The sequence below is a fragment of the Xenopus laevis genome, chromosome 1S (assembly GCF_017654675.1).
Source record: "Xenopus laevis strain J_2021 chromosome 1S, Xenopus_laevis_v10.1, whole genome shotgun sequence".
NCBI classification, from domain to species: Eukaryota; Metazoa; Chordata; class Amphibia; order Anura; family Pipidae; genus Xenopus; species Xenopus laevis.
This window is the reverse complement of record NC_054372.1, coordinates 39,723,571-39,746,315: the sequence shown is the minus strand read 5'-3', so window position 1 is coordinate 39,746,315 and position 22,745 is coordinate 39,723,571. Positions and strand designations below refer to the sequence as shown.

The 22,745-nt window shown below is 38.1% G+C and overlaps 1 protein-coding gene across 1 annotated transcript in view; it reads left to right on the top strand.

Annotated features, from left to right (window-relative positions):
• Positions 1–21,312, top strand: part of anxa10.S (annexin A10 S homeolog) — a 45,702-nt gene extending 24,390 nt beyond the window's left edge. Inside the window, exons 5-12 of the mRNA XM_018243221.2 lie at positions 2,861–2,951; positions 3,336–3,415; positions 4,510–4,563; positions 6,632–6,725; positions 9,190–9,285; positions 15,551–15,609; positions 17,692–17,814; positions 21,074–21,312. Coding sequence (XP_018098710.1) covers positions 2,861–2,951; positions 3,336–3,415; positions 4,510–4,563; positions 6,632–6,725; positions 9,190–9,285; positions 15,551–15,609; positions 17,692–17,814; positions 21,074–21,142 — 666 coding nt within the window. The 3' untranslated portion in view covers positions 21,143–21,312. The remainder of the gene's footprint in view (positions 1–2,860; positions 2,952–3,335; positions 3,416–4,509; positions 4,564–6,631; positions 6,726–9,189; positions 9,286–15,550; positions 15,610–17,691; positions 17,815–21,073) is intronic.
• Positions 21,313–22,745: the final 1,433 nt, after the last annotated feature.

Genomic DNA, 22,745 nt, shown 5'->3' with positions numbered 1-22,745 from the left:
CCGGGAGACCAAGTCGTTTTTGATCCGCATGGCTAGGCCGTTGTAGAAGGCGGCATGGTACCCATCATTATTCCAGGTGGTCTCCGCAACTAGGGTGCGGAACTCAATAGCGTACTCTGGAACAGAGCGAGTGCCTTGCTGGATCTGGAACAGACGAGCAGAGGATGCCATAGCTCGACCAGGGGCATCAAAGACGACCCGAAGTTCACGGATGAAGGCACTGGCGTTGTCAATCAAAGGGTCCCCCTTCTCCCACAGAGGTGATGCCCACTCCAAAGCCTTCCCCTGCAGGCGAGTAATCATGTACCCCACTTTAGCTCGTTCGGATACAAACTGACCTGGCAGCAGGGCGAACTGGATCTCGCACTGGTTGATGAAACCTCTGCATGCATCAGGATCGGCGCTGTAGAGGGGAGGCGCAGGAATGCGAGGTTCCGAAGGCTGAAGTGGGCTTGCAGGAACGGCCACAGGGACCGGGGCCACAGGTGACAATGCCGACAGTTTGTCCAGGATAGCTTCAAGAGCCTGAGCGAAGTGTGACTGCTGGGCTTCGTATGACTGCATGCGGGAAGCCAGACCGCGGATAGCGACACCGACATCAGGTGGAGCTGGAGTCTCCTCCGAAGGGTCCATGGCCCAACTATACTGTAACGGGCCCGAAGGCACAGTAATAGTGTAGACCAAAGAGGAGACCAGACCAGGTTCGAGGTACAAGAGGGTTTATCCAAAGAATCGTCAAAATACAGGCAAATAGGTCAGACCAGGCAGAAGACAAGCAGAATCGATGAACAGGCAGGAATCGGTACACAAGAATCAAATATAGATAATCACACCCAGGAACTCTGTAGCAGGAACCTATAGTTGGGCAAGGACTGGAAGGGGAAGTAGGTTTAAATAGTCTACGGGTTGGCGCCAAATTTTGACGCGCTTGCGTCAGACGCAGACGTCAGCGTCCTCACGCTGACGTCTTGACGCCGGCGCCCGATTCTGACGCCGGCGTCCGTTCCGTCGCCGACGACCAATCCGGGAGTGGGAAGAAGGTGAGGTCATAGAGCTGTGCCCAGCAGGAGCCATGTGGTGAGGCAGGTGGTCGCCATCTTGGACGCCATCTTGGACGCCATCTTGACGACTAGAGGTAGATTCCATTACAGCCACACAGCTTTTAGACTTGGGGATGAGCACATAAACTATACCCTACAAGAGAATATGGAGTCCTATAAATGTTTGGGTTACATACTATATACTGATTTATTTTCTTTAGGTAGGTTTTCGAGAAGGTAGAATTGCAGATCATAAGGTTAGTTGTCGTATACAAGATTGTGAAGTTCACAATGGCAATTATATGTAAATCTAGCATTTAGGTCCTTCATGTTAAATGTAGATGTTCTGCATTCTGCATCTGTGTCCACGGAGGTATTTTTGTGTAGGTTACAAAATACATGTGCAGATTTTTGTCCAGTGTTTTCATGTTCCCTGTAAAGCAGTATAGCAGACCTCAACCCACATGTGAATATCGTCTCCTAGAAACAATGCTTCTGAATTCATTCACAATGAATGCAGAGAAAACCACATCAAATCGAAAAATATCTGCTGGAACCAGCCTGCATATTTACATTTTTGACCTCAAAGTGCTGCTCCAAGCAGGGCCGGTCCTATCAAATGTGGGGCCCGATTGGGACCATTTTGGTGGGGCCCCCTAGACAAAGTGTTGCTGGCTACTGACACACCAAGTATATAGGAAAATAAGGGCATACAGGCTCAAGATAGAAAGGAAAGGGACAACGAGAGGGAGAGGGAGGAAATAGGAGAGTGGACTGGGCCAATCATTTTGGGGCAGGCTGTGCCGATTCAGGTTGGGAGCAGACTTGGATTGGGGGCAGGGAGGGCCTATCAGGGTTGGAGGAAGGCTGGGTCTATGAAAGTTGGGGGCAGGCTAGGCCTATGGAGTTGGGTGACGGGCTGGCCTATCAGAGTTGTAGGGTAGGCCAGGCAGCGTTATGTGCTGGGGGATTTCTTATCCGTAGTGCGGGGCCCCCAGAGACGCAGGCCCTATTGGTCTAATAGGCCTAAGGCCAGCCCTGGCTCCAAGCAAAATATCTTTACCCTGAGCCTCTACAGCCTCAAGGCCCCACCTGGGGGTTCATAGCCAGGGTACTCCATCTTTTATCATCAATGTTACTTTTCACTGCTTTACAAAAACAGATGGAGCAAATCTCTACTTCCTACATTTCAATTACAAACTAGCACTGATATTATTAAATGACAAAAGTAAAACTACAAAACCTCTGTATTTTACCCTGACATAGCTTTACATAATAACACAATATATTTCAAGACAAAAACATAAAAAACCGTAGTATGGATTTCTGCAAGTTATATATACTGTAAAGTATAGATAGATATGGATTCATGCAGCTTAGTTAGGATCAAGTACAGGGTAGTGTTTTATTATTCCAGAAAAAGGAAATCATTTTTTAAAAATTAGACATATTCAGACTCTATGGGACGTGGCTTTGATGTAGTTTGGAGCTTTTTAAATAACTGGTTTCCAGAAATTATCCTATATACAAAAGAGGACTCCCATATAGTAGCTGTACTATATAAACTTAAGGAGCTCTCCCAATACAAAAGTACCAGCTTGCCTGGGTGCAGGTGAAGCAAAATTTACAGGAACACAGCACGGCACCATTTCAAAGTTTTGATCTTTTCCCTGAGGTAGATCCCAGTTCTTGAACTCAAGAAAGTGTCTATAATTAAAGTTTTCGAGTGCTATCACTATTTCCCATTTTCCCAAGTGTGTGAATTATTACTGTTAATACTGTAAGTAAATATAATAATTGTTACTATTTATTCATTACAGGGACCGGGAACAGATGAAAACTGCCTAATTGACATCTTAGCTTTGCGATCAAGTGCTGAAATATTTCAGATTAAAGAAGCCTACGTACTACGTAATTAAGCCTTATTACTGCCCAATTCCTCCTGTCCAACGTCCTTAGTTTAGTTGGTGATAATAGTACTGCAATAGTCAAACACAATCAAAGGTTCTTTAAAATATTATGAAAAATTTCAGCAACACTCATATTTTTAATTTGTGGTAACTAGTATTTTACACAACTAGTGAATGAAAGGGTAAACTAGGTAGAATTGCTTCTTCTGTTCCTTAAATCTGTTGTGAAGAACAATGGCCAACCTGCTACTACAATCCAGTGGTGCTGTGGGGATGGAAGAAGTAACTGGAAATGATGTGTAGAAAGTTAATACGCCATAGTCATTTACAAGCATGCAAGTTATAAATAAATGAATAAATAAATAATATGCTGTTTTCCTTCTAGAATACAATAACAACCTTGATCAGGACATTTATTCAGAGACCTCGGGTCATTTCAGAGATTCCTTAATGAATCTGGTGCAGGTATAGTGAAGTGCTTTTCAAACATTAGCGCATGAAAGCAATGGCATTGTCCCCTGTGTATTAGCTAATGAGAATAAAAGCATAACCTAATGATTCATTGCTGTGATTCTCAAGGTCATAGCCCACACTTACTGTTAATAACAATCATAACTAAAAATTAACACCTATACATGAAGCTTCATGGTTACTATAGTAAATAATCCTCATGGCTATAGGAAATGAAATGTTCTACAGTAAAAAATTCTTGAACTGGTTCCAGTACCAGTATATTGTTAAATCACATTCAGATATGTAAAATTAATCAAGGGCTTATCTGTAGGAGACCCTTCTGTCTGCTTTATTCCTTGTTGGTGCCAAATTTTGCCGTTTGATACTGTTCCCTGCCAGGATTTGCACCAAAAGTCGAAGTTCATTTCCACTATATGTTTGATAGTAAACTTATTCATAATATCTGAGCCAAAATGGATATAAAGCAGCCAAAGGTTTATGTATAAATCATAATAAATTGTTCCATTACAGAAAATGATGGCATCCCTGCACCCTTCTCTCTTCCCAGTTACCCCCCAAGTGGTGATAAATGTTCATTTCTGTTTAGCTTTTGTCTAATTTGTATTTTTTGACCCCAATGATTGTTGAAATTAAAAAAAATTGTTACTATTAATCCCATAACATACTAAGGAAATAAAAACATTAGTACAGCCCAGTAAAAAACATGATTACTAGAAAATAAAGGGACAAAACACTGTAATACAAACATATAAAAACAGTATATAATCAAGAAAAAAAATCAATGTATCTGTATCTGTTTTTATTTATTTATTGACACATTTGGCAATAACCATGCATGACCTATTTCAGGACAGTCCTCATTTTTATAAACACAAATATACAGTAGCCATTCTATTTATATCTTTATAATAATCATTATTAGCAATAAAAGCCTTTCCAAATATGCTCTTCGTACAAAGAAGTAGATGAAATTAAAGAAAAAGTTTAATAATTATGTTCACAGTAAATCATGTTTTCTGCAAATTCTCTTCATTTGTTACTATGTCTGAAAAATGAAATATTAAGGCTCATTAATACTCTTTCAGGGTGTGAGAGAAGAAGGCTATGCGGACCCTGCTATGGCTGCTCAAGATGCAATGGTAAGTAGGGAGATTTCAGTCCAGTTGCATGGAAGTGAAGAGACCCTGTTGGGGAGAAATCATTGCAGAGATCATACACAGAAAAGCAAGCCAACTTCAACTATGAAAGAACAAAGTTTAACATTGCAAAATGTCAAAAGAATTAAAAATAAAAAAACTGTTTGGCATTATGTATGATATGAATTTCGAAAACAGGTATGGATCTGTTATCTGGAAACCCCCAGAAAGCTCTGAATTAGGGAAAGGCTGTCTCCCATAGATTCCATTATATCCAAATAATCCAAATTTTTAGAAATGATTTCCTTTTTCACTGTAATAATAAAACAGTACCCTGTACTTGATCCAAACTAATCTATAATTAATCCTTATTGGAAACAAAACCAGCCTATTGGGTTTATTTAATATTTACATGATTTTCTAGCAGACTTAAAGGGATACTGTCAAGGGAAAAAAAATTTTTTTTCAAAATGAATCAGTTAATAGTGCTGCTCCAGCAGAATTCTGCACTGAAATCCATTTCTCAAAAGAGCAAAAAGATTTTTTTATATTCAATTTTGAAATCTGACATGGGGCTAGACATTTTGTCAATTTCCCAGCTGCCCCTGGTCATGTGACTTGTGTCTGCACTTTAGGAGAGAAATGCTTTCTGGCAGGCTGCTCTTTTTCCTTCTCAAGGTAACTGAATGTGTCTCAGTGGGACATGGGTTTTTACTATTGAGTGTTGTTCTTAGATCTACCAGGCAGCTGTTATCTTGTGTTAGGGAGCTGTTATCTGGTTACCTTCCCATTGTTCTGTTGTTTGGCTGCTGGGAGGGGGGAAAGGGAGGGGGTGATATCACTCCAACTTGCAGTACAGCAGTAAAGAGTGATTGAAGTTTATCAGAGCACAAGTCACATGACTTGGGGCAGCTGGGAAATTGTCAATATGTCTAGCCCAGGGGTCCCCAACCTTTTTTTACCCGTGAGCCACATTCAAATGTAAAAAGAGATGGAGAGCAACACAAGCATAAAATAGTCCCATGGGGTGCCAAATAAGGGCTGTGATTGGCCATTTGGTAGCCCCTATGTGGACTGGAAGCCTACAAGAGGCTCTACTTGGGACTATACTTAGTTTTTATGCAATTAAAACTTGCTTACAAGCCTGGAATTCAAAAATAAACATCTGCTCTGAGGACACAGAGAGCAACATTCAAGTAGTTGGAGAGCAACATGTTGCTCGCGAGCTACTGGTTGGGGATCACTGGTCTAGCCCCATGTCAGATTTCAAAATTTAATATAAAAAAAATCTGTTTGCTCTTTTGAAAAATGGATTTCAGTGCAGAATTCTGCTGGAGCAGCACTATTAACTGATTCATTTTGAAAAAAAAATTTTTTCCCATGACAGTATCCCTTTAAGGGATAAAGATCCTTTATCCAGAATACCCCAGATACTGAGAAAACAGGTCCCACACCGGTATATACTGTACATCTCCCATCAAGAATCTATTCCCTATTAATCTCCCAAGAGCTTCATTGCACAAGTTAAATTAAATGGTAATTGTCCAATATATATACATTACATGTAATCGTGAATGCCTTTGCAATTAAAGCTGTTTTTTTCCTGTAGTAGAAGATGTTTATGTCATCGGTTGCTACTGTGGAGAAGAGCAAAATAGCCTACTGCAATTACCTGTAATTTGTTTTACATGTGGTCTTGAGCAGCCACTGTAAATGAGTCAGGATGTGTTAGTGGTTAGTTGAGTTTACAATATGAATATATACAGTACAGTAGCAGGATGGTTTGGGCTAAATTAAATACTGAGGAAAACAGAGATAGCAGCTTTTTTGTTGTGCACACAGATGGTTTAATACAGACATTTACATTTTTTAAACCAGATACAACTGGCTATTTTCCCTTTAGCGTGTACTGTGTATACAAGTAGAAAATATGAATACTTGCATACATATTCCAAAAAAAGGTATTATCGTTGTAAGGTAAGGAAGGTATTCATCTGCATATTAAATCAAACAGAACAAATTGTGAAAATGGGCATTGCGTGATCTATAATAGCACTGTTACTGTTCCTAGGTTCTCTGGGAAGCTTGCCAAAGAAGAACGGGGGAGCACAAAAATATGCTGCAGATGATTTTATGTAACAAAAGTCACCAGCAATTGTGGTTGGGTAAGAATAAAGGGCAACTTTTTACCATATTCAATGTTTTTTGTGTGGACAGGTAAGGCACAGAAAATATATACTATTTTGTGGGTGGGGGTAAAAACATATTGGCTAGACTTCCCCTGTCTGCCCTTATTTTAAGCATATATAGATTAAACATATATGTGTAAACAAATGACATGACTAGGGATATTTCTGGGGTTCAAAAACAAGAAATATTTTTAGTCCTTTATATTAAGATATTGAGATATTAACATGTAAAATGTCCTGAATGCTGTAGGCTGTAATGTTCCATATTTTATGCACTGATCTTTATACCTTAATGTATAGAGACACCTTGTGGTAATCTTTATGAATGCGATTTTAAACCTAATATATTTATGCTTTTACACTTACCATGATTAAAAAAAATCATAAAAAATCAAAAGACACAAAGTAAAAAAAATAAAAGAGTAGAAGTTTGATACACAAGGCATGGTTGGCTATTTACTCCCACTCATCCCTATCCATCATGGTCCCACCATGCCATTACCCCTGTCTGGAATGGTAGACACAGATCAGAAAAAGAAATGGAGCTGGTCCAACGATGAGCTTCTCTAATAATAATGCTGCTGTGCATTCTACAATAAATTTTCTGGAATTGCACCTTTCCTGGTCAGTGCCTTCCCTCTATTTGGTCCTGAATCCTAGTAACACAAAACCAAGTTTCAGATGTGAAAGGATAAGAAGAATTTAAATCCTAAATAATGTGTTTCTTTTCTCCTTATGACCCATTTATACTCTTCTGTTCTATCCTCAGTTCTAGACTAGATTTCTGCTTTACATAATATTGTTACGTACATATATGGCCAAAAATATGTGAACACTTCTCTGTCCAACATCTTATTCCAGAACTGAGGGTATTAATACGAAGTTGGTCCTCCCTTTGCAGCTAAAACAGCCTTTACCCGCTACACTTCTAGGAAAGATTTCCACTAGGTGTTGGGACATTGTTAATGATGTTTGCTTCTATTGATATGTGATAAATACTGATGCTGATGAAACAGACCTGGATTGCATTGGCATTTCAATTTATCCCACAGGTTTTCATTTGAGTTAAAGGAGAACTAAACCCCCTTGCTAATAAAAACCCTTGCCCTCCATAGTCCCTCCTCCCTGCTCCCCCACCCAGCACAGGTGTAATACAAGTAAATGCCCCTAAGCCGGCAATAACACCTTGTTGCAGAGTCAGTGCAGCGGAACTCATGGGGGTCATGTTCAGCGCTTCGGTAATTTTCAGTAAGTAAGCACCGTATCGGCGCATGCACAGTTGGAGCATTTTCTCAGTTGGTTACAACTGCGCATGCGTCGAAAGTGACAAAAATTACCGAAGCACTGGAAAAAGACCCGAAGATCACGGAAGCGCCAGAAGATGTCGCCCATGAGCTCCGCTGCGCAGACTCTGCAACAAGGGGTAATTAACAGCTTAGGGGCATTTACTTGTGTTAACACCTGTGCGGGGGGAGCAGGGAGGGGGAACTATGGGTTTTTATTAGTTCTCCTTTAAGGTCAGAGTTGTGTGCAGGCCAGTCAAGTTCTTCTATTCCCATCTCTTTAAACTCATTTTGTATGAAATATGGGGTTAGTATGCTGCTAAAACAAGAAAGAGCCTTCTCCAAACTATTGCCTAGCTTTCTCTAGGTTCATAAATAGGGAAGCAGGGGGATGTTAGCTAGGTGGTCTAGCATTCCCTCTTTGCTCGGCACTGCCACAGGTGGTACAGAAAATGTCATTGTAGAATATGGTAACTTAAAAGAACAGAAATTCTCCTTCATGTTCAGACTTCAACAGTTGCTTGAAAAGGAATATTATGTATTATCTGTGTAGTGGTGCCCTGAATAGCTGGTTTATGGCCAAAAGTATGTGATACCTTTTCTAGTTGGCTATTGAAACAATATCGATCATTGTTGTTATGGGTGTAGTGACCCGATATTGTTTTAATAGCCAACTAGAAGAGGTATCCACGTACTTTTGGCCAATGATCGATATTGTTTCAATAGCCAACTAGAAAAGGTATCCACGTACTTTTGGCCATAAACCAGCTTATTCAGGGCACCACTACACAGATAATACATACTATTCCTTTTCAAGCAACTGCTGAAGTCTGAACATGAAGGAGAATTTCTGTTCTTTTAAGTTACCATATTCCTCTGACATAAAGATTTTTGTGGAACTAGGACCTTTAAAATATTGTATAGCCCTCTTAAATAATAATTTTGCATTCGACTAAAAAGTAGGTACTTTAATCAATAAAAATAGCCCCCAGTACTATTTTCCATATGCTAGATGCCCAAAGCACAGCTATCTGCAGCATTACTTTTTTTTAGATACTGTAATGCAGCATTGCATTATATTATGCTATTTAACATAATCCCATTATTGCTAATGGTATTCTTTATTTCTAATGGGGTCATGTTTTTTTTTCTTGAAGTATTCCAGGAATTCCAAAATATTTCTGGACAAGACATTGCTGCAGCAATTAGTGAATGTTTTGATGGTTACTTCCAACAACTCCTTCTGGCAATTGGTGAGCAGTTTGTGTTTATTTGCTTGAAGTTTCTCTTCCGCAAAGACGCCCACACCCTATATGTACTTTTAAATTAAAAATACAAATGCTTAAGGCAATTTGCAAATGGCAGTTACCCTAAAATATGAGTGATAATGCTGGTATTTTACTGATTAACATAAGATTGCTCCATTTTCTATGCCAAAATTATGTTTTCAGTATTAAAAAACTTACATGACTTGTATGCGCACTGATCTCATGTCAGACTTTCTCTTCATGTACTCCAAAAGTACCCACAAAGTTTGTCAGGAGAAAACAGATTCACGACACACATAGAAAATATATTTACTGCTTGTACAGTGTCCTTTGTCATTACAATATATTTTATTTTAAAATCCACACTGAAGGATTTTTCTTTGACCTTACTGGGAACAGTCATGATGGAATCATTTAATCATTTATGTATCATTTACAGATATTATGGCTGATCTGGATTATTGTAGCACTGGGCTCGTTTATAAACACTGGGCAAATCTGCGCTAGGCAGTAACACATGGCAACAAATCAGATGTTTGCTTTCATTCTTCAAATTGCATTTGGTTGCTATGGGTTACTGCCCATGGGCAAATTTGCCCAGTATTTATAAATGAGCCCTTTAAGTGGCTTCTATTTTCCCTGTAGTAAATAAAGGTAACTGCCAATAACTGAGCTTGATTGATCATTGTAAATCCCAGACCCTAGAAGCTTTCTACCGCGACCTTCAGTGCTGTGGATCCAAATGTAAGTTACCCTCTGCATTGCTGCCAGTAGTCAATATTAATTTTTAATTAGGATGATGGCGCACAGTGTGCTTTCTCTGCAGGCAGGGAAGCACTCAAAAACATTCCTGCCAGTTCCCATTTATCTAAATGGGAAACACTTGACAACACCAGTACTGGAACGTAAATGTCTTTACTCTGGCAAAGAAAATACCATTAGCCTTATATTCTGAAATCATCCTATAGTTGTATAAAGCCAATGTGCACAACAGCCTGGTAGCTTGATTGTTACTGTTTTTCTTCATTTCTCCTTTCTTCCTTTTATTATGTGACTTGTTACCATGGAGAGAATTTCTTCCATTTTCATAGCTTCCCGTTTCAGTTTTCTGTTGAATGTGTCTATACATGTTGTGCACAATGCTGCTTATCTAAATATTTTATATTGAGTATATACTAGAGATTTCTATGCCATGATCACTGACATGAATGGCTGGTAACGGGCAGTTTGCAAAGAAACACAAGCATAGGATGTTTTAAAGCTGCATCTGCAGGTTTGAATTCCATAAATAATCTTAATTTGTAGGGTAAAAAGGATAACAGATGCATAACAACAGGAAACCAGCAGCTGCTGGCCGGCGTATGGTTCCATGTTTTCCTGACTCCTTACCCCTGATGAATGGGTCCACTAGTTTTTTTTCCAACAGATCAGAACTTTCCTAAGATGGCAGCAGTGAAGCAATGGGATTCCTCAGACTAAAACAACTGTGCATGGATGACCAGAAAACATTCAATTGCTATTGACAGCAGCATTTGCTTAAAGGGGAACTAAAGTCTAAAATAGAATAATGCTAGAAATGCTTTATTTTGTATACTAAAATTAAACATGAACTTACTACACCAGAAGCCTAATTAAACAAATGATTTATGCTTTCAAAGTTGGCCGCAGGGGTCACCATCTTGTAACTTTGTTAAAGGGGTTGTTCACCTTCCAAACACTTTTTTCAATTTAGTTGTTTTTAGATTGTTCCCTAGAAATAATGGCTTTTTTCCAATTACTTTCCATAATTAATTTTTTACGTTTTTTCCCAAAATCTAAGTTTAAAGTTGAATGTTTGTGTCTCTGGTGTTTGAGTCTGGCAGTTCAGTAATTCAGGTGCAGACTCTAAACTGTTACAATTTTGCAACATTTAGTTGATACATTTCTCAGCAGCATCTCTGGAATATTAGCAACAATTGTATCAATTCTAACAGCTGCCTGTAATGAAACCCAGAGATTCTGCTCAGCAGGGACAAAGATAAGAAATGTATCAACTAAATGTATCCATTTAGAACAGTTTACAGGATCGGCGACCCCCCCTCCCACAGCTGCTTCAGAAGGAGAGAAATGACACTTTACACTTCAATATTAGAAAAACCATGACACATAGAAAACAGAAAGTCATTGGAAAAAGTCGTTATTTCTGGTGATCTATCTGATAACAATATGGGGGGGTTTGTGGATGCACACCTAAGGCCAATTTCAAAAAGTATAATTTCAAAAAGTATAAAGCCCTGTCTAAGTAATTCAAGTAAATATGCCAGTGCATTTAATTTTGAAACAGGGTTTTTTTGTTACAAAGTTATGATCATAATATTGATAAGCCACCATACCACGTCAAGGTAAAACCCCACATGGTGGTCCCTAACTTATTTATCTTTAGTCATAGTAAACAAGGTACATTACCTCTCTGTAGTAGCAATTCTTTGTATAAACATCTCCTGTGCCTTGGTTTCAACTCTGTGCTAGATCCTCCCCCGCCAACTTGCTGAGCGGCTTTTAAGAGGGAGAGACTGCCTTAACCAACGCCCATTTTAGAAAAGTAGAAATCAGGTGTTGTAATTAAAATCAAGGTAGAGTGATATGTGCAGTTGCACAATAGTGTGTATACATGTGTAAGTGAAAAGTGAAAGTATGTATGGTAGTGGTAAGGGAAAGTGTATGTGTATTTGGGAGTATATGTGTAAGAAAGCATAGAATAAAAGAATGTAAAGAAGAAATAAATGAGAGACATAAGTGTATGTGTACATAGAGTAGTGTCTAATGGGACGTTGGTTTTTTCACGGCTAGACCCTCCCATGCCGCCAGCACTTATGGCTTTTAAGAGAGAGCGATTGCACAAACCAAGGCACAACAAGTGAGGGGGACCACCAAAAGTATAAAGGGGGGGTATGAGGGTGCAATAACCACATGAGCTTAGCCAAAGCTTCAGGCAAATACATCAATATGGGGGGGTTTGTGGATGCACACCTAAGGCCAATTTCAAAAAGTATAATTTCAAAAAGTATAAAGCCCTGTCTAAGTAATTCAAGTAAATATGCCAGTGCATTTAATTTTGAAACAGGGTTTTTTTTGTTACAAAGTTATGATCATAATATTGATAAGCCACCATACCACGTCAAGGTAAAACCCCACATGGTGGTCCCTAACTTATTTATCTTTAGTCATAGTAAACAAGGTACATTACCTCTCTGTAGTAGCAATTCTTTGTATAAACATCTCCTGTGCCTTGGTTTCAACTCTGTGCAATCGCTCTCTCTTAAAAGCCATAAGTGCTGGCGGCATGGGAGGGTCTAGCCGTGAAAAAACCAACGTCCCATTAGACACTACTCTATGTACACATACACTTATTATGTCTCTCATTTATTTCTTCTTTACATTCTTTTATTCTATGCTTTCTTACACATATACTCCCAAATACACATACACTTTCCCTTACCACTACCATACATACTTTCACTTTTCACTTACACATGTATACACACTATTGTGCAACTGCACATATCACTCTACCTTGATTTTAATTACAACACCTGATTTCTACTTTTCTAAAATGGGCGTTGGTTAAGGCAGTCTCTCCCTCTTAAAAGCCGCTCAGCAGTTGGCGGGGGAGGATCTAGCACAGAGTTGAAACCAAGGCACAGGAGATGTTTATACAAAGAATTGCTACTACAGAGAGGTAATGTACCTTGTTTACTATGACTAAAGATAAATAAGTTAGGGACCACCATGTGGGGTTTTACCTTGACGTGGTATGGTGGCTTATCAATATTATGATCATAACTTTGTAACAAAAAAAACCCTGTTTCAAAATTAAATGCACTGGCATATTTACTTGAATTACTTAGACAGGGCTTTATACTTTTTGAAATTATACTTTTTGAAATTGGCCTTAGGTGTGCATCCACAAACCCCCCCATATTGATGTATTTGCCTGAAGCTTTGGCTAAGCTCATGTGGTTATTGCACCCTCATACCCCCCCTTTATACTTTTGGTGGTCCCCCTCACTTGTTGTGCCTTGGTTTGTGCAATCTCTCTCTCTTAAAAGCCATAAGTGCTGGCGGCATGGGAGGGTCTAGCCGTGAAAAAACCAACGTCCCATTAGACACTACTCTATGTACACATACACTTATTATGTCTCTCATTTATTTCTTCTTTACATTCTTTTATTCTATGCTTTCTTACACATATACTCCCAAATACACATACACTTTCCCTTACCACTACCATACATACTTTCACTTTTCACTTACACATGTATACACACTATTGTGCAACTGCACATATCACGCTACCTTGATTTTAATTACAACACCTGATTTCTACTTTTCTAAAATGGGCGTTGGTTAAGGCAGTCTCTCCCTCTTAAAAGCCGCTCAGCAAGTTGGCGGGGGAGGATCTAGCACAGAGTTGAAACCAAGGCACAGGAGATGTTTATACAAAGAATTGCTACTACAGAGAGGTAATGTACCTTGTTTACTATGACTAAAGATAAATAAGTTAGGGACCACCATGTGGGGTTTTACCTTGACGTGGTATGGTGGCTTATCAATATTATGATCATAACTTTGTAACAAAAAAACCCTGTTTCAAAATTAAATGCACTGGCATATTTACTTGAATTACTTAGACAGGGCTTTATACTTTTTGAAATTATACTTTTTGAAATTGGTCTTAGGTGTGCATCCACAAACCCCCCCATATTGATCTATCTGATAACAACTAGTTGTTTGAAGGTGAACAACCCCTTTAATCATTTTTGCAAGACCAAGACTGTGCACATGCTCAGTGTGGTCTGGGCTTCAGTTGTTAAGCTTAAGGATCGTCATAAATTATCAAAACAGCACAAGTCAAATAATATCTGCTATAGAAGCTGAAATAGCAAGACTGATTAATAATCAGAATATGCAGACTGCACTGGGTCTACAGATAGGAATCTCTACTCAGTCGCCGGCAGCTCTACAAGGAAACAAGCAAAGCTGCTCGAGTTCTGAGAAGTAAGGTGGTTTGAACGTATGATCATCATCCTGCAGAGCAGTTAGGGACCGTGAGAAGTTTGCTATCCTCAGCAGTCAGAGCAAGTAAAACAAAGGGGGGATTTCACTGCATACAGTTAGGTTTCTTAACAAAACGGTACACATTTTTTTAATTAAAGTATATTGGAGATAGATTTCTTTTTCATTAAAAAAAGTAAAAATGGGATTTTATTTTTTCGCTTTAACATCCCCTTTAACTCCTGGTTGTTACTTTTTAAACTAAGTCTGACTTCCCCAGCAAAGACAGGTCTATTAATCAGCTGCCTTGTCTTACATGGTTTCAAAATTCTGAGCCATCAGGGGACAGAATAGAGAGAGACAGACAAAATTGCTTTCAATAACAATACATATGCAGATGACTTAAAAACCATAGAACATTTTTCATGAATGTATAGTGCAAAGTTGATTAGAATTATATTTTCTTTCATTAGGCATAACATTATTTTTGGATTGGCATTCCCTTTACTGTTTCACCTAGCTCTTGTATCACATAGCAATCTATCAGATAAAAACATTGGAATGACTAAACAATAAGGGGCTGATTTACTATTCGACTGGGAATTAAAATCCTTCGACTTCGAATATCGAAGTCGAAGGATTTTAGCGCAAATAGTTTGATCGAACGATCGAAGGAATAATCCTTCGATCGAACGATTAAATCCTTCGAATCAAACGATTCGAAGGATTTTAATCGAACGATCGAACGATTATCCTTCGACCAAAAAAACTTCCCCATAGGCTAACATTGACTTCGGTAGCTTTTAGATGGCGAACTAGGGGGTCGAAGTTTTTTCTTAAAGAGACAGTACTTTGACTATCGAATAGTCGAACGATTTTTAGTTCGAATCCTTCGATTCGAACTCGAAGTGGTAGTCGAAGGTCAAACTAGCCCATTCGATGGTCGAAGTAGCCCAAAAAACACTTCGAAATTCGAAGTTTTTTTACTTCGAATACTTCACTCGAAGTTAGTGAATCGGCCCCTTACAGTTGCTTTAAAGCTTTAAAAGAAAAATGAGGCAGACAGCACCAGTGATGTATGTTATACTTTGCTACAGTCAAGGACAGCACTGTGAGTGGTAGGGATTAAAGGCTGTTGTGAAGAAAGTGCCACTTTGCATCTCTCTAATAAACACTTGTTCTACATAAAATATCCTCATTCTTATTTTCCTCACAGTTTCCGCTGTGCGTGACAAACCAGCATATTTTGCATACAGACTATACAATGCCATTCACGTAAGTACTATTTACTCAGGTCTTATCATCCGATTGGTTTATTGCAACTCTTAGGTCCTGTTTACTACAATTTGGATTATAAAAATTGTGTTATTCTGTGTTAAAATAGAATTTTAATGCTGGTTCCCATACATTTTTTGTTTGTTTGTTTACATTCTTTTTTCACATGTATCTTGCTATTTAAAGGTGATCTTTGCAAAAGTGAAATTTTAATATAAGCTTTATCTCACTCAAATGCGCTAAATATATTCAATGAAAAATTCTGTTTCTGTTTCTGAAATATTAAAGTTACTCCCAAGCTGTCTCCATCTCAGCGTCTGTCTTCATTCTTTTTTAATGCAATAGTCCAGAGTCTGGTTTTGATTGACAGTTAGGTCTAATGTACCTTAGGAGCTGTCCTTTTTGCCTAGAAGATGTGATAGCTCACTCTTTCAAAATCACCAGAAATTGCATCTCTCTACATGCAGAAGTTGTCCCAAAGTCAGTTATTTTGTAACATTTTGTTAGTGCTGGAAAAAAAAAGTTATTTGAGTTACAGTAGATCTAATACATCTGCTAGGAAAGAGATCTCCCCTAAAATATGTATTAGATCTGTCAATCAAAATCTCACACTTGACTCCTGCATGAGAAGAGAATGAAGAGAGACAGATGCTGAGAGGGGGATAATGAAAGGTACATTTCGTTATTTTAGAAATGGTACAGAATTTTAAATGGATTATATTTAAAAGTGTCTTATTTCAGGGTGATATTTTCATTGTTACAATAGTTCCCCTTTAAAAAAAATCCTGACATGCCTCAGCTCTTGTTTGATCGCAGTTTTAACTATGGTCTGGAGATGGCATTAACTATTATGCCTAATTAGAAGGCATAATAAATGCAACAGTTTTCCTCAGAATTACAGTGTAATTGCTAACCCAATGGGGAGATGGAATGCATGGAATGCATATGGAAACAACCCACTGTGGAAACCCTGGAATTACTGCCATGTTTATGGTGGCATTTAGCTTTGGTGTCCGCAGGTGTCAATAGGCATTTTAAATAGACGAGGAAGAATGAACACAATGGGGTTTAGAGCAACTATTCTGACTTGAAAGAAGAATTTGGATGCAAGTACATTAAAGGAGAAGGAAAGCTACAGAGGCATTTTATTGCCAATAGATAAGCTGCAAAAGTGCAAGTTAGAATGCTATATTTATTCTATAGAATGTTTTACCAAACCTGAGTAAAAAGCTCTAGGATCTCTGTTTGTTTAGGATAGCAGCTGCAGTATTAGCTTGGTGTGACATCACTTCCTGCATGAGTCTCCCCCTGCTCACTTTTAGCTCTGGGCTCAGATTACAACGAAGGAAAGGGGGGGGAAGAGGAGCAAACTGAGCATGCTCACGCCCGGGACAAGGAGGTTTAAGCTGAAGGCAGGAAGTCTGATACAGAAGCCCATGAGTACACAATAGAAGGAAAGAAATTCTGTGTTTCTTTTGACAGGGGACTCAGAGCAGCATTACTTTGAGGGTTTACTGGTATATTTAGATGGACCTTTCTGATAAGGCTTCCTTAGTTTAAATCTTTGCTTCTCTTTTAAGGGGACTATTTATCAAACATTGGAGACAAACATCATTGGTGGTGTTGTGCTTACAATCACCAATTAGAGCTGAATAGTCACCTAGAAAACAAAAGCAAATATCTGATTGGTTGCTATGGGCTACATCACTGTTTATCTTTAGCTCCAATGTTAATAAATACTCCCTTTAATTTATGGCATTAATATGCTCAACATTTGAATCCATTTTAGGAAAACAGCAGTTGCAGCTGTATTTATAAATGGTCCTTACAATGTCAGGGACCCTAACTGTCTATGCACTTCGTGTATGGTTAGTTAATCCTAGGGTTGCTTATGCTCTGACTTTTAGAGAAATAATTTGAGCCAAATGCCTAGAATTTGCCCTTTAAAACTGTTAATATATTAGAAACCACTAAAACTATAGATTGGGGTAAAGGACAAAGGTCACTTTCAGTTCTTATATTGTTCAATAATAAACATGCACAATACTCAGGATATTAAAAGGAGTCGCTTCTTTCTAACAGGAATTTGGTTTTCACAATAAAACCATTATAAGGATACTTGTATCAAGAAGTGAAATTGACCTGATGAACATAAGACAGAAATATAAAGAAACATATGGAAAATCTCTCTTTCACGACATTAAGGTAATGCCTGTTATTTTAGATGTAAATAGAGAGTTTATAATACAGTATATTGTATGTGCAATAATGGGGAAATAAGCGGACAATTTAAAAGTGACAAAACCTTCCTGTGCATTTAACTTGCTGGCAATGTGCAGATTAAGGACATTAATTACTGTGCAGTGCTCAATTATCATTACTGTATGTCTGATCAGCAGGACAACAGTTATGATTTTAAAGGGCAAGTCAACCCTAAAATAAAAGTATAAACATAATTCTAAGCAAATTTCCAATATACATTTATTAATATTTATTAATTATTTTCAGTGCTTTTAAAGTTATTTGTAAAAACAATTGTGATAGAAAGGAGCATTTGTCTTAGTTGCTAAGTTTTAAACAATGTTACAAAAGTCTTAGTTCCCCCAGACAAAGTGTCATTGCATCAACAGTCTGAGCCATCAGAGCAGAGAATAGAGAGGTACAGACAATCACTGCTTTCAATAGCAATACATATACAAATAACTTAAAAACTATAGAAACTTTGTAATGAATTTATATTGCAAAGTTACTTAGAATTATGTTTTCTTTTATTAGGCAAAAATAATTTTTGGGTTGACTTTCCCTTTAAGTTTTGTTGAGCAACACCCCTGGCTGAGTAACTGTAAGTGAAATAACTACAGGCCCACAGGGAAGAGTGTAAGATTTCGTGCAAGCCCATTCCCTGACACTGAAGATTTGAAGACAAAACCACCAGTTGCTCCATCCTAATTCCTTTATACATACATAACATAACAGAGAATTCAGCGACACCATTAATAATTGAGCGTTGCAGGGCTGCACTAATTGTATTAAAATTACATTGCCGTTAAAATTAATCATTGAAGCCATTCTAGCTGAATTTTTCAAATGTCCCTGAATTTTTAAGCGATCTGGAAATCCCAACATATTCTGCTTCTGCATGTGTGATTTGTACCCTTAGTAATACATTTTGCATTTCTAAAACTATATCAATGTCATATATTGAAAGATATCATTTTGAGGCTTGTTAAGGTCACTTGTATCACAAGGCTACATAAAAAAACCTTTGCAACCTCTTTAGTTATGCTCTATGAGGGACAAAAAAAGCAGAGGAGCTATAGGATTTGGTCTTTGGCAATATGGCATTGACCAAGAGTACAATTGCAAATGAAGACATTTTCTGCTATGCACTAACAGCTTATGGGGCTATTAAGCTGAAATTATATTTAGCAGTCACTACATTTTTTTTTTCCTGGCATCCTTAATACAATATCGCATTCTTCATGTCTGTATCCAGTGAAATGGAAATGACTTTGCACCCTAAAATTTAAGACGTTTAAATAAAAGCATCCCCTAACTTTTATTTCTAAAGCCCTGCACAATGTTTTATTGCCAGTGCACAAAGCACCATATGTCCTATTTCAGGCATTTGTGTGAAAATAGAGATTTATAGGTATCTGTTTGCTTGTCATTGCATATAACTATAAAAGTTGTAGCAAATTTAAACCAGAAGGGGCAATAATCGTAAACAGCTATTTTACTTATTTGCAGCCGTTCACATAATTTAAAACGTCAAATACTATTAAAATCACCAATTTCACTTCTTCCATTTGATTTAGTAAGCTTTCACTGAATACCAAGCAATCTAAGTGTGTTCCGCAACTTCTTCTTTATTCATAATAAATTATTTGAATGGATAATATAATCTGCACAGTATACAGAAGGCTACAAAAGCTAATTTAATTAGAGCTTTGCTAACCAATCTGTTCCGAAATGAATGTAGGTTTGAACAAAGCAGAAACATTGCTATTCTGATTACAGTAACATACCAGTCTTTACCCCTCTCAGACTTTTACCCCTTTTGTTGTTACAACCTGGAATTAAAATGAATTTCATTAGAAATTTTACCAGTTAAATTGCACAACATAACACTTTAAAGGTGCAAAATTTGCTTTTATTTGTGAATGAAACAAATAAATAGAACAAATAAAGACTATAAAACCAAAATCACAGTAAAGATAGACCACACCACGGGAGACTGACTTTCTGTAATGCAGAGCTTTCTGGATAACAGATTTCTGGATAACAGATCCCATTCCTGTAATAAGAATGTAAAATGCACAGGGACAGTAACTAATAGAAATGATAATTCTCTGTAAGATGATGTGCATGTAACGTGTCAGTGCTATATAAAATAAGTACCTGTAATACAATTATAATTTAGTTCTGAATCATTATACAAGGTGAACTACTAAAGTGATTTCTTTTATCCCATTTTAAATATAATTAAAGGGATACTGTCATGGGAAAAAAACAAAATTTTCAAAATGAATCAGTAAAAAGTGCTGCTCCAGCATAATTCTGCACTGAAATCCATTTCTCAAAAGAGCAAACAGATTTTTTTTATATTCAATTTTGAAATCTGACATGGGGCTAGACATATTGTCAATTTCCCAGCTGCCCCAAGTCATGTGACTTGTGCTCTGATAAACTTCAATCACTCTTTACTGCTGTACTGCAAGTTGGAGTGATATCACCCCCATCCCTTTTCCCCCCAGCAGCCAAACAAAAGAACAATGGGAAGGTAACCAGATAACAACTCCCTAACACAAGATAACAGCTGCCTGGTAGATCTAAGAACAACACTCAATAGTAAAAACCCATGTCTCACTGAGACACATTCAGTTACATTGAGAAGGAAAAACAGCAGCCTGCCACAAAGCATTTCTCTCCTAAAGTGCAGGCACAAGTCACATGACCAGGGGCAGCTGGGAAATTGACAAAATATCTAGCCCCATGTCAGATTTCAAAATTGAATATAAAAAAATCTGTTTGCTCTTTTGAGAAATCGATTTCAGTGCAGAATTCTGCTGGAGTAGCACTATTAACTGATTCATTTTGAAAAAATTTTTTTTCCCATGACAGTATCCCTTTAATCTTCATTAATCTGGGTCAGAGATTTAACAGTAAGTTCACAAAACTGTTTTTGCTAATGAGCGTCTACAGAATGTCAAAAATAAACAAAATTAGGCTGATCTTAGATAGCTTTTTCCCACTAGCGATAGATATCCTCACTCCATCAGTTATTACATTGCTGACTAAACATCAGCTCTGCTACAAGACCTGAACACAGAGGGTTCACAGTTTCATTTTTACATTTTCATATTCTTTGTGCTTATAAGGAACTTGCTTTGTATTTCTGTCTTTGTGATATGAAAACCTGAACCAGACACTGTACTTAATGCTAACTATTGTGTTTCTGCAGCATTTTGCATCTGGACACTATGGAAAAGCTTTACTAGCCATTTGCGCTGGTGACACGCAAGATTACTGAAGAGAAATCACTAAGAAATACAAATATAGAAAAATACAAGAGCAATCACCAACTAAAGTGACAAAATATGGCTCAACTTTTCCCCGCATTCATCAACACTAATTAGGAATAAGATAATTACAGAACTGTTCTTTCTATTCATATTTAATAAACTGCTTTCAAAAATAGAATGCATTGTGCAAGTTTTTTTTACAGCTTGAGATAGGCTTGTGTTTAGACAGAAATTCTGCATTTCACTCATTTATACCATAGTGCATTAAAGGGCTGTTACATTTGAGTAAACTTTTAAAATGATGCAGAGAGGGATAGTCTGAGATAATTTGCAATAGGATTTAATTTTTTTATTATTTGTTTTTTTTAAGGGGAACTCAGGTTTCCAAACCAAAATTTGATAAAGAGGCCCACATTACACAGAAACCCCTAATATATCCATTACAGTTACCTGATTCTTCATAAAGTATGAATAAATGCCATTTTCTATGCTGAAATCCAGCTGTTTAACAGTTCTTCTCTTTCTGCATCATTTGAAATCTTGGCAGGGAAGGAGGGACTAAACACTGATGTTACAAATTGTAACAACTACTCCACAGCTTACAGACATCATGCAGGAACTACATAACCCACAATGCATTGCACTGTGATGTTCTGTTCCTTATTGAAATCACGAGTGCTGGGAATTGTGGGGTTTGGAGGACAGATGCAGGGCCGGATTTACATAGTGGGCGCCCCTAGGTCCACTGCTGTTCGTCGCCCCTGTCCCCTCCCCTTTATTCGTGCAAATTTTCATCATCTGGACAGGAGCAATGGGGATTGGCGCATGGGAAATTTAAAAAATGATTGTATCACCAGCGCGTTCCTTGTGTTTTTGAACCAATGTGGGTGTGGTTTGGGCAGCATGCCGCCCCCCTAAAATGTGCTGCCCTAGACCCGGGCCTAGGTGGTCTTTCCACAAATCCGGGCCTGGACAGATGGCTGCTGATACAAAGTAACAGTAGTCAGCCAGCTCAGCAAAGTAGTCAGACAGATCAGCAGGAGAGCAAGGGGCTAGGCTTAGGGAACTGTTCCAAAGTATTGAAAATCATGAAAAGTCTGCATATTTTTTAATTGATGTATGTTGCAAAGTTGCTTGAAATTGTGTGGAGTTCCCCTTTATCTTTTTATACAGCAGCTCTCCAGCTTGCAAGTTCAGTAATCTATTTGCTAGGGTCCAAATCCCCCCCTAGCAACAATGCAGTGGTTTAAATAAGAGACTGTAATATGAATAGGAAAGTCCTCAATAACAATAAATGTGGAGCTTTACAGAACATTTGTTTTTAGATGGGGGCGGTGATTCCCCATTTGAAAGCTGGAGAGTCAGAAGAAATGTATATAGTGCGTAAGGCAGCGCAAGCTGAGTTTTCACATAGCTCTATACAATACTATTCAATAATAACAGGGCAAGGCAGCAGGCTGTACAGGCACAAAGCCCCCCCCCAGCCGCAAATACCCACAGGCCCCCCCACCCCCACAAATTCCCCTCTGTCCTCCTTAACCCTCCCCCTCCAGGCAGAAAGGAAGCAAGAGTCCAGGAGCAGCTGACTGTAAGGAGAGGGTATGGGATGGC